Raw genomic sequence first — 13,164 nt, 5'->3', positions numbered from 1 at the left:
TGTACTCCCTGCATCTAAAATAAAAGTTGAAAAAGAAAAGAAAATGGAACACCAATGAGATGTTCACTATTATTGGTGCTAAAGTCATCACGGTTGCATTATGAATTCTCTGCATTTAATAGATGTTTACTTTAGGGCCCACTGTGTGCCCAGCGTTGTGCTGGGTGCTCTGTGAGCACAAAGAAAAATAAGGTTTGGTTCTGTTTTTTGAGGGGCTTCTCTAATTGGAGAGCCCAAGAGTTAACAGCAATGGAGGCAGAATATAATGATGACAAAAATGAGCCTGCGGAATGTGAATGGTATTGAATGTTGAAAGCTTCTTAGAAAAGTTTAGGTTTAAACAATTTTGACCAGCAGACTTTGATTCTGTTAGATACACACTTGAGATCCTTACTGTTACCAATGAGGAAGGTACTTTCAATGAAATATTTTGTGTTTGAAAAAATATTCGAGCTATTTTAGAGTACTTTTACTTAACTTTGTCTTAATATTCTTATGCCACAGTTAGCTTTTGAGGGGCACACAACTCATCTTTATTTTGCTCATTTAGATACGGAATTATACAGAATGCACCTGTGTCCAAAGTCGACAAGTGATCACTCCGCCCACCGTGGGACAGCGCAGTCAGCTCCGTGTGGTTATTGTCAAGACTTATCTCAATGAGAACGGCTATGCTGTGTCTGGGAAATGTAAACGGACCTGCAATACCCTTATCCCATTCTTAGTTTTTCTCTTCATAGTCACCTTCATCACAGCATGTGCCCAACCATCAGCTATCATAGTAACACTCAGGTGAGAACAGCATTCAACTTCTGGGGTGGGTTCTGTACTTATAATTTCCAGAGCACATAATCCAGGACAAAGGGCTTATGTGGTAAATCAGAGAGCAAAGCAAAATTAGCATGTGCAGGAGGGTGCTCAGATATTTGCCTGGTGAACTTAGGAGGGATTTTTCCCTGTTGGGAAGGGAAAGGAAGGTTGTAACATTTCACACTTTGGAAAGTTCTTCATTCAGTTGGATTATATTCTTACTGTATAATGAAACGTCTTTTGATGTTTTTGATTCCTGAAGTCTCTGCCCTACGAGGTTCAACTTCAGGAGTTGAAAGTCGTCATCACTCTGTCAGCTATGAGAAGCTGGACCCCAGAGGAGGGCAGGAAGTAATTTGAGAAAGTTGCTAAGTCGTGCATACAGCAAAGGCTATTATCTTCAACCTTATAGATAGTTACTACCTTCAGGATCAGTGGTGATTTATGCTGGGCCTGCAATTTGAAATGCTGAGATCATTAATTTCACTATCATATAAAATTTCGGAGTTGAGTCAAGAAAAGGGCATATTGGGGAATGTGATTTCTCTCTTTTTTTTTTTTCAGTTTTTCAGGCTGTGCTTTCTTTGCCATACCTTGTTTGGATTTTTTGTTTATAAGAGGACATGGAAGCTACTTTTGTCCTATTAAAAATGTTGGCACTGGTGTTCCTGGACCAAAATGAGGGTTGGACTGCTATTTTTTGCACTGCAATAACGAGATACAGATGAACAGGGGAGGAAGAGAGTTTTTATTTCTGTAACCAGTTACAGGGAGAAGGCCTGGAAATAACAGACCAACTCAAAATTACAAAGTTTATTAGAGCTTATATACATTCTAAGCTATCTGTCTACATGTAAGTGTGCATTCATCTAAAGACATAAGTGATTAATTTCTTTTAATTTATAACTAAGGTCTGAATCTTGAAGACCTTGTTCTGGAGCCTCAGTAAGTTTACTTAATCTAAATGGGCCCAGGTGCTGGGGTGATTACCCTTATCTTGTCTCCTGCTAAATCATGGAGGTTTGGGGAGTTCCTTCAGACCCCCAATAAACTTGTTTATGGAGGCCTAGGGAGTTTTTTTCAGACCCCCAATAAAACTTGTTGAATCCTAAATGGATCCTGTTAAGAATTTGTTCATTATTTTGTCGTGCTTTAAGGCCCAGGAAAGACCTGGACAAAACTCTTGGTGGACTTTTGTTACATTCCAGCATTTGTATAAGGGCACTGGCTTTTAATATTTAACTTAAACACTCAGTCTATACTGAAACAGTTGTTATGGAGGCCTGCCACACTGATACATTCACATCGGTGTGTTGATATTTGCAGTAAGGACTGCAGTGGACAAAGGAACTGGGCAGCGTGGTGAAGCCAGAAGAGCACACCCATGGGTCTGGGCAGCTTCAGGGGGATTAGGGGGTGCAGTGCAGGGAAGGAGTGAAGAAAGGGAGTCAGTTCTTACTCTTCTTCCAGGCTCCTCAGATGCCACAATGCTGGGCACCTTGCAGGAAGCACCTGCTGAGATGTCATTGCTTAGCAAGGGCAGTGGGCTGCACCAGATGTGTTCTGGCTTCCTTCCCACTTGATGCTGAATCAGGCATTTCCCAGCAAAGCTGTTCCTTGACAGCCAGAGAGTAGCGCATGAAAGGCCCACTGGTTTGTTTACTCAATTCTTCCAGCAGCAGATATTTATGGAATAACAACCTGTGTGCAGCACTTTGCAAATTGCTATGAGAAATAAAGAAATTGGGGAAAAGGTGACAAGGGCACTGGTCTTGGGAAAGTTCCCATTATATACTATACTCTCATGGGTATGCGATGGAGAGGTTAAGGTACTGCAGCATTAAAAAGACATATGAATCGTTCATAAATTTACTCAAATAATCTTATTCTTTGCACTTTAATTCCTCAAGAGATGTTAAATAACCCATAGGCTACTTTTTCTTTTAGTGTTCATACATGGCAAATCTCCAGCTGGCTTCTAACCTAAAATTTCAGAAAAGGAGCCCTTTAATCTTTGCTAATTACAAAACCAGTAGACTCCAATCTTCCTGTCACATGGGAATAACTTGGAGTATAAGTTTTTAAAAAAGAAAAAAAGACGTGGTTGGAGGGCTTATGCTTCCTCTGATGTTTGACTTGTTTCCTACACATTTTTTTAATATACTTTTATTCTTTACTCTTCTTTCTTCCTGTTTTGGAAGAATTATTGGAGTAATTTTCAATGTACACATCTACCACTCTGGAAGATGCAGGCACACAGGCAAAAACAAAAACAAAAACAAAAACAAAAACAAAAAACAACCACGCAGTATTTAGGATGAAATTCTATAATTTAAAAAAATGGATCTGATTTTGGAAGCTCAGTTAGAGGCATTTCAGCTTCTTCAGCCAAAAGCCTTTAACCCTCTACCAGTATTTATGTAGAAACAATTAGAGTTAGTCAGAGTTTCTTTGATGTCTACATTGGGAAGACCTTTATTCAGGGATTTAGCCATCAGCAATCTTGTGTGGCTATTGTTAGTAAAAAATAGTGAATTAAATATTTTGGCATGGCATCTTTAGTCCCTGGCTCTGCACAAAGCCGACTTGATTTGACATTCATTTTCTTGGGGCTACTATTTAAAAAACATTTCCTTCTTTCCCTTCACTGTAGGTCCGTAGAAGATGAGGAGAGACCTTTTGCGCTGGGAATGCAGTTTGTTTTGTTGCGAACACTTGGTACGTCCCTGAATTTCCAAGTGTGCCTCTTAGTTCCTCTTTGCAGATGGCAGATTTTCACTGTTCTTTAAAAATGGCAAGTCATGATCATTTATTACCATGAGTAAGATTTTACAGGTTAGTGGTGAGGGTACAACTTCCTTGTTTTCTGATTTGAACTAGAAGCTGACAGGTTCTGTTGTTTGATGAAACAAAACAAAACCAACATTAGGTTAGTTTCTTTTTCATTATGAACATAAACTTGGACAAAATTCCCCAGAGTTTTGCACAGTAAGAAATAGGAAATCAAACAATTTGTCAAGGATTTGTAATCCTAGCATTTTGACCCCTTTATGCTGTTTTTCCTATGAAAGCAGTAGAAATTGGTCTTTATTTGTGAAGTTTTCAGTTCCTTACTTCTTTATAGTAATTTTACTGGACTAAACAAAGAGTATACCTATCAAGTTTTCTGAGAAAAAGAAAAAACTTTAGAAAGGAAAAGAAAGGTCCCCAAAGTGACATACATGGACTGCCTTATAAGTATTTACTTATCAACAAGAGAAGCTCAGTAGTGCTGTGTCCATGTGATAAACCACAGAGTACATTTGTGCAGGTGGAACATGGGTCTTATTTTTACAAACACCACATCACTCTGTGAGTTCTTGAGACAATGGGGAATAAGCATGTAAAATACAATGTTCCTTTGATCAATTTCAATGTATTTTTAATTGACGTCTTTGTCGTCAAGCTTATTTTTCCTTTTATAATTTCTTTTTCTTAAGTGGCAGTCTGTCATTTTCTTCAGCTGTTATTTTCTCCTCAGTAATCAGTGTCATTGTCTACAAGACAAAAAAATTGTTTTTTGATTCAAATTTCTTATTTCAGTTTTGAAGAGGTAATGTTTAAAAAGGGCATCTTCTGACCCCCTGAAGCATTAATCCCCTGACATTCTCCATTTGTCATATGTTGTGGTTGATGGCCCAGTCCAAGAATGAGCATTTTCAATAAGCCCCAGGAGGAAAATGCTTCTAGTTCCATTTAATGAGTGGCTTGTTTTTTTGGGTACTAATAAAACTTTGAGGCTATCATTTTTAAAAAAACATGCTGTTTAAAGGAAATCCTGACACACTTAGATATAGTGAAAAAGTCTGCCTTAGGCTGGGTGCGGTGGCTCATGCTTTAATCCCTGCACTTTGGGAGGCCGAGGCAAGTGGATCACCTGAGGTCAGGAGTTCGAGACCAGCCTGGCCAACATGATGAAACCCCATCTCTACTAAAAATACAAAGAAATTAGCTGGGTGTGGTGGTGCCTGCCTGTAATCCCAACTACTCAGGAGGCTGAGGCAGGGGAATTGCTTGAACCTGGGAGGCGGAGGTTGCAGTGAGCCGAGATGGAGCCACTGTACTCCAGCCTGGGCAACAAGAGCAAAACTCTGTCTGAAAAAAAAAAAAAAGTCTGTCTTATAGATCTTGTTAAAAGTTAAACAGTATTATTTAGAAATAAGGTTTAGAAATAAGGAGATTTGTTAACCAAAGGGGTAATTGAATAAGAAAAGAAATATATATGTATATACATATGTTTTTTTTTTTTTTTTGGAGACTGAGTCTTGCTCTGTTGCCCAGGCTGGAGGGCAGTGGCACAATCTCAGTTCTCTGCAACCTCTGCCTCTAGGATTCAAGTGTTTTTCCTGCCTCAGCCTCCCAAGTAAGTGGGATTACAGGCACTTGCCACCATGCCTGGCTAATTTTTGCATTTTTTTTTTTTTTTTTTAGTAGAGATGGGGTTTCACCATGTTGGCCAGGCTGGTCTTGAGCTCTTGACCTCAGGTGGTCCACCCGCTTTGGCCTCCCAAAGTTCTGGGATTACAGATGTAAGCCACAATGCCTGGCCAGAAAAAGATAATTTCTTCTTTTTGCTTTGCCCCTCTCTGATGCCATGGAGTTGGGGTCATTTGATATGATTTGGAGGTAAAGGTGAGTCAACAGATGTATGCCACAGCATCAAGAATAAGTGGAGGGAGAACATTTCAGACATTTATTATTTAATTCAACTTTATTTTAACTTCTATGCATTGTGAAAAAGTCTAGTTGGGCCAATAAGCCAATTTTCATTTCCCCCAAATTCCGAAGCAGAAAAAGAGTTTTAAAAACTTTAATAATATTAAAATTAAACCAATAGACTTTATTTTAAATAAAAACAACTTATTGAAAACGTATCACTCACAGCTTCCCGGGTTATCAGCCCGCCCATCCTCATCACTCACAGCTTCCTGGGTTATCAGCCCGCCTATCCTCTCTGCCTTCCTTTCTCTCTCCCTAGCTCCCTTCCTCCTTTCTTTCTTTTATTCCTTCCTCCCTCCTCCCTCCCATTGCTATCTTCTGTACATTTTTATTGAGGTCTTTGGGATGCAAAGAATAAAAGGCATGGCCCCTGCCTTGAAGAAGCTTATGGAGTGACAAATTTGTAAACATTTAAAATACTATGTGATAGTTAATAAAATGGAGGTAGATCCAAAATGCAGTGAGAATATGATGGCATCTGAGTAAGTCAGGAATTTAAAGGGGGCATAGATATTTGCAACGTGAATGAGTTGGGGGAACATTTTGGTAAAGGGAGTAGCATGTGATACAGGAGTCTATGTACTAGGTAGACTTTTTTTCTCATTGGATTAAGGAAATGTCTATGTCATAGCCCAGACAATGAAGCTACTATTCATCTCAGATGTTTCATAAACTTCAAAGATGAAATTTATGCCATAATAAAGTTCCTTTATATATATAATTTCTTAGATTTATAAGTGCTTTTACAAAGTTGCCATTTTATGTGGTTTCTGACTCATAGGAGATGCTGCTTTTCTTGTACTCTTCCTGCATCTGAGGACTAAAGCCCAACCCACAAGAACTAAGTGTATTGAATTTTGGTGGGTAATAAAGCGTTCTAGTATAGCCTGTTGAATACTTAATGACAAAATCCAATTTTTAAGATTAAAAGGATTCTCTAATTGTATTTTTAGCAATACCCCTTTTTTCAGCTTTATTGAGATATACTTGACAAAATTGTATATATTTAAATGGCACAACATGTTGATTTGATCCTAAAAATCAACAGCGCATTCTGGGTGGCAAACTCGACTTTAAGTGTTTATCATATAGTGAATGCTTTTATGATGAATATATTGTGATAAAATATGATGTGTCTTAAAAAAAATCTGGTAACACAAGAAAATCCCTCCCCTCAACTGATTTTAGAGCACACAAGTACCTTGCTAATTTACAAATCTGTTCTCCCTTGTAAGATGTGCTAAGTCTTCGTATTTCCTTCTTCTCCACCCCTCTAGCATACATTCCTACTCCAATCTACTTTGGAGCAGTCATTGACACCACCTGCATGCTCTGGCAACAGGAATGTGGTGTGCAGGGTTCTTGCTGGGAGTACAACGTGACGTCGTTTCGTTTTGTGTATTTTGGTTTGGCTGCCGGCCTCAAATTCGTTGGGTTTATTTTTATTTTTCTGGCCTGGTACTCCATAAAATACAAGGAGGATGGACTGCAGAGGCGGAGGTGGAGAGAATTCCCCCTGAGCACCGTGAGTGAGAGAGTGGGACACCCCGACAATGCCCGGACTAGATCTTGCCCAGCTTTCAGCACCCAGGGAGAATTCCACGAAGAGACTGGTCTGCAAAAAGGGATCCAGTGCGCAGCACAGACCTACCCGGGGCCCTTCCCAGAAGCAATAAGTTCCTCTGCGGACCCGGGGCTGGAAGAGAGCCCCGCTGCCTTGGAGCCGCCCTCCTGAAGCTTGAAAATGGAAGAATTTAGTTTTGTTGGTTGAGTTGAAAATGGCGACTTGAGAAACAACTGTGCCTTCTTTTCTTTCTTTTTTTTAACCTCTACAGACACAATCCTCAAACCAACAAAACTCAGTATACACAGCCGCTATTCATTGAGGGCTGGATACCTCAACAAGACTGAAAGCCTTTCCCCGCTTCTCTCCATGAAGGAGACGTTCAGCTAGATTTGTTCCCATTTCCGTTGTGTTAATTCAAAGCTCATGCTCCCCTACGGTATAGGCTGAGGTACACGGTTAGCAAAATCATGGGAAGGGGAATGGCGGTGCATATCATTAACTAACACTCCAAACAAAGGTGAGCTTGCCCAGGACTTGGCATTTCCAAATCAAAGTTTTTGGATGTGAACACCTACTGTGAGTTCTGCTACAAAGCACAAATGAATTTGTCTCAACTATGCAATTTGATTGGAAAAATGTATGTGCAGCATGTTACGTTTACTTTCACGGAATAAAGCAGATATGTTTCTGAAAAGAGGAAGCTGAACTTTCCATCCAGTACTGTTGATAGCATTTTAAGCCATAGCAGTTATAAATCAGGTAGAATTTTTCAAATGCTTCAGAGGAACCATAGGCATAGTGTGATAGAAGGAACAGCTACTTCAGGTCATAGGACACATTCTCTTTCAGTCTGCCTGCTCCATCCTAAGATAAAGAAGCTGCTGAATCATAAATCTGGTAGCTTAAATATGTACTCCAGTATTCTTTCGTAAGGAGCATTAAAACTAGTGTGCTAAACAATATGGCTAGAAACTGTAATTTGAAATGCATAATAAGGAAAGAAAATGACGGCTTTCTCATCCAAGAAAACTGTTGCGGAAATTTTCTTTAGCTCTACGGGCCCACAAAGTCACTGGGAAAAGTCCCACCTGGGTATTTTAGTTACATCTTGAAAGCACTGGCAAATCTGTGTGGTTTTCTTTTTTTCTGGACAGAAAATTGCTGTGGTTGCTCCTGAAAATGCATACTTATATCAGGAAATCTGTGCCTGGGATATGAAAATCACTTAGAATACAGGAGGAGGGAGATCTGTGTTCTGGAATAGAATATGATCTTAAGTAATTGTTGAAAATTATGTAAAATAAACCAGTCCATCCGAAAGAACCCTACTTTATCAGAGATAGAATCGTTTTACACTACCCTTTGATTCCCTCTTACTGTAAGTTTCTGGCAGTGATTCTAAGAGAGGATTTTTCTGTTCCTAAATGCACTTTGGGTTCATTACCCATCATTCTTTTCAGTACCTCGCAGCACATCACTTTGAAGTAAGCATCATAGAGAGTGCTTTCTACATGGCTCTTAAGATAGATGTTTCCTGACGGCGCTAACGGATTGATAGCAAGTTAGCTCATGGGTTCTGGCTGCGAGGGAGTGTAAGGGCCAAATGCTGATATAATTGTGAACTTTTTCTGCCAAGGAGCCTATGGTCATGGAGGGCTAATTAGGGAAATGTTTTTCTCTTCTGGTTTACCCTTATCCCCAGAAGAGATGTGATTGACACACTGTTCCATGATTTTCAGGCTTCTGCTCTCCATCCTTGCTTGACTGCACAGGTGGAATTGTGCAAATATTCCTGGGTATAAGGCTGTTTCCCTCTCTTCCTAGGAATGACATTGGTCGAACAGTTCTCTTGGTTGCATGCAGTTTGTGTTAACACTGTTAGACTGAACAATGTCTACAAGGGGTGGAGCTAGTGGTCTCAGGGGCTGAGGACTTCCCTCTGGCTCCTGGGCTTGGCTCTCAGGGAGGTGAGGATTCTTGCTTGGTTAAGACTGTAATTGCACTGGTAATTGTCAGACTCTGGCCAATGTGGCATATGTTGGAAGTATTCAAAAATTCTTGCTGATTGAGAAAATCTTGCTGATTGAACTAGTGTCTCCTCTGGGGCCTCAGGGTTCCCCTTTACCCTCTATGGGAGAGCTTTGATCCTTTAAAGGAGAAAGTTTCCTTTGGTGTGGGAGTTAAAGATATGTGGGTTGGAGAGGTGTGGTGTTTTCTTAATTTTCTTCTGATCATTAAGATAATGCATTGAGATAATTTTGGTGGGATTGGCACTTTTTCTGGTAGCTAAGATTGCTGGACTCAGCACAGGGTAGTTAGAGAGCCCCCTTACTCCCTTTGCTGCCTTGAACAGTCATCCAGTTTGGCGATCACTGATCAGTGCCAGGTATCTTCAGGTGTCATATTACCTGATTACCATCTGCCACTCCATAAAATCCTTTGGGATGATTGGGCCAGAACTCAAAGAAATGGGCCTGAAATGTGCACCACAGTGTTAATATTGTACTTCCTCAAGTATCTGCTCCTTATAAATAGCAGGTATTTCATTAATGTGTTGTTGGTGAATGTAGACTAAGCAGTAAAAATCATGAGAAAATAAAGCTTTGGAATATGTACCAATTAAGAGTGGTTCACAAAATACTTGGGGCTATGTTAGCATCATTGGAATATTACATAGCCAACTGAAGTGACTATTTTGTAGATGATACCATTTAATTGTATATATAGGGTCTTATATGTTTCTTAATAAATTGATCCCATTACTTTGTAGTCACAGCTCCTATTAGAAGTTTTAATGAAGACTCTCCATGAGGTTAGGCTTCAAATTACTTGTTTTGGAAAAGGTCATCTTGTTCCTTTATAAATTGTAAATTCATATATTATTTAGCTTTAATATGCAAATACAATATCCTTGAGTTCACCCTATTAATTTAGAAACTCCCAGGAGGTAAGATGGGTGGTTGGAGCACATTCTTTGGTTATTTTCATTAGCATTAAGTCCTTATTCTTTATAGGTGGATTTAATTCTTGAAAATATTCAAAAGTAATTCAGAATCAAGGTGTTGGGGATGGAGAGAAAGGAGGAACAGAGAGGAAACAATTTAGCATTTGTTGAGTGTTGATGATTTGTAGAGCATTTTGTCAAGCACTTAATATACATCATCATTCATTTTGATCCTCTTAATTACCTTGCAAAGATTTGATTCTTTTCTTTTTTTTTTTTTTTTTTTTGAGACAGAGTCTTGCTCTGTCACCCAGGCTGGAGTGCAGTGGCTTAATCTCGGCTCACTGCAACCTCCGCCTCCTGGGTTCAAGTGATTCTCCTGTTTCATTCTCCTGAGGAACTGGGATTAAGGTGTGTGCCACCACACCCAGCTATTTTTTTTTCTATTTTTAGTAGAGAGAGGGTTTCACCATGTTGGCCAAGCTGGTCTTGAACTCCTGACCTCAAGTGATCCACCCACCTCGGCCTCCCGAAGTGCTGGGATTACAGGCATAAGCCACTATGCCTGGCTGATTTTATAATTTTTTTAAAAAAATATGAAACCAAGGCTCAGAGAGGTAAAAGAACTCATTTAGGATTGTACAGAATGGCAAAGTCAGGATTCAGACATAGATTTCTCTCACTCCATTATTCATTTTTTACACTACGCAATGTATACAATGGCTTTTGGTTAACAAAGGCAAGGTGTGACTATAAAATCGTGAGATTAAAGCATTTCAATTTTTTGATATATTACCGTTTATGAAAAGTAGAGGGGTTTTTTCGTGTAAATAAAAAAAACTGTAGGAAACATCTGTAGGAAATATCAAGATTTAATGTTTAGATTTTCAAGGTTAATTTACATTTATTTAGCTAAGTGTTATATTGAAGTTATTTGTCATAACATACCTCAAATATTTATTTATAGTTCATATTTAATACAGAACAAATCCAGTCTTCGTGTTAACATCGGGTCTCGGCAGAGTTTCTGAAATGAAACATTATGAAGAAAGGTAGTTCAGATTTGTTGAATCTGAGCTTTAGGGATTTCAAGTGTATTTTTTTTTTTTATTTTCCTGTTTCAGAATATTAACATCTCTATTAGTTTTTTGATGAATATGAGTTTTAAGATTCCTAATAAGGGTTTTAAATGAACACATAAAATACATATCAAACCACTGATCCCGATTGTTCCCTTTAGTCGCTGTGACATTGTTACCTTTAGTGGCATGCACTTGGAAATGTCAGCCTTCAGAGAAGGGGGAATTACCTGGAGTAAGGCCTCATGGATGTCATGGTGGTCCTCCATGTTCACTAACCACCAAGAAAATTCTTCATCAGTCCACAATTCCAGCTTGCGCTCTTTGGTGGACTTGGAGCCAGAAAGTGTCTTTTTGGCCCTGTTTTGTAGAAACCATGCATGTACCAAAGAGAAACTTTAAAGTTTAGATGGAGCTGAAGCACTGATGGGAATTCCCTAGTGCACCCAGGAGCAGGAGGCAAGCCCAAGCCTCGGGTGGTAGCCAATTATATTTTGTGATCGTGTATGTACTTAAAACATCAGAGATGACACAGCACATGAATATAACTATTGATATGTAGGTGCATACTGGGTATTCTAAGTAGCAGATAGATACCAAAATACTCTATAATCCCAGAATTGCCTAAACTGCAGGTTTGCTAGTTCTCTGTTATACAGACTAGTAGGTAGCCTTTCACACATTTGTGTTTTCTCTTCCATAATAAGAGAGTGCTGCGGCTGGCAGGCAAAGGTAGTTGCCTCATGCACTTTATCTTTTTGTCTTTTTCTCTTCTTCATCTTTTGGGATGCTGCTGGCTGTATCTGTCCCAAACTTCTTGTTGCATTAGAATCAGATCTATGTATGTTTGAGGAGGTTTTATTTTAAAGACTTCATTTTTACTCAGCTCTAGGAAGGGTCAAATACAACAACAACAACAGCAACAAAAAACAGAAAACAAAAAACCCTCCCTAGGTGTTTGCTTTTGCAACATTAAAAAAAATGCCTTGGTGCTAAAAAGTATTTAATGATGCATGTTCACCACTAAGAAGCGCCACTGAATTCACAGTATTTCACTGCTAAGGGGCTGCATGTAATTTGTGTTTGGAAATCTGAAGAATTTTCCAGAAAACAAGCATCCATTACTCTCATTTCAACAGTTACTCCATGAACTCTATGCTGCAAAAATGAAGCGTGTAAGGGGGGATACATTTCTATGGAATACTCAGTGCTTTTGATATTTATTTTAGCAAGAATAATCAGACGCCAAAAATAATTTCAGAGAGAGGTAGAAAAAATATTTCAGATAACCTTTTCTTATTTCTTCTCCAAAAAGCTTACACCCATGTAAGGTATTTTTAACATTGGGGTTTTGAAGGTGTTATCTTTTCTGGTATCCTATCATTACATGTTAAAATTGAAGGAGAAAATATTATTGAAACTAAAGTAATTGCAGGGACACATTAAACCAAAGGGGTGAACAAAAGAGGTTTAAAGTTTGTATCTAGAAATGAAAAATAAGAATCATTGGTAAGACTAGTACCAATTATTGGCAATTGGTAATTGATAATTGGTAAGAGTAGTACCAAATAGTGGGCATTTTTCTTAAAATACATACCTCTACCCCAAACCCCAAATGTTAATTTAGAATCATGAAACAGGCAGGTCAGGCTCTGACTCTTTTGTTTAAGGAAATGTAATACTGTGTCAACTAAACTGGCATTAGGTTCTTAGTGGAGTGTGTGTTCTGTGTGTGTGTGTGTGTGTGTGTGTTTTGTGTAGAGGTATGTTTGTGATGAAAGGTTGTTTTGCACTGTTGCATAAAGAAGTTTGATTTTGTGATTTTTAAAATGATATTTATTTGGAGACTTCTTAAGGTAATTTAAAAGATGTATAATTTCCATGTGTTTAATGAAATCTGTTGTCGATGTACTAATAAATCTTGGTTTACAGCATCTTGAATACTTGATTATTGAAAATTAAGAAAAAAGTTAAAAATGAATAAAGTGTGTTGGACTGAAATGAAA

The 13,164-nt window shown here is 38.7% G+C and overlaps 1 protein-coding gene across 1 annotated transcript in view; it reads left to right on the top strand.

Annotated features, from left to right (window-relative positions):
* The window catches only part of SLCO5A1 (solute carrier organic anion transporter family member 5A1), a 162,077-nt gene extending 148,913 nt beyond the window's left edge, over window positions 1–13,164 (top strand). The window contains exons 8-10 of the mRNA XM_054498563.2: window positions 551–792; window positions 3,464–3,528; window positions 6,846–13,164. Coding sequence (XP_054354538.2) covers window positions 551–792; window positions 3,464–3,528; window positions 6,846–7,303 — 765 coding nt within the window. The 3' untranslated portion in view covers window positions 7,304–13,164. The remainder of the gene's footprint in view (window positions 1–550; window positions 793–3,463; window positions 3,529–6,845) is intronic.

The sequence above is a fragment of the Pongo pygmaeus genome, chromosome 7 (genome assembly GCF_028885625.2).
Source record: "Pongo pygmaeus isolate AG05252 chromosome 7, NHGRI_mPonPyg2-v2.0_pri, whole genome shotgun sequence".
Lineage (NCBI taxonomy): Eukaryota > Metazoa > Chordata > Mammalia > Primates > Hominidae > Pongo > Pongo pygmaeus.
Note: the sequence above shows the minus strand (reverse complement) of the source record. Positions and strands in the feature narration are given on the sequence as shown.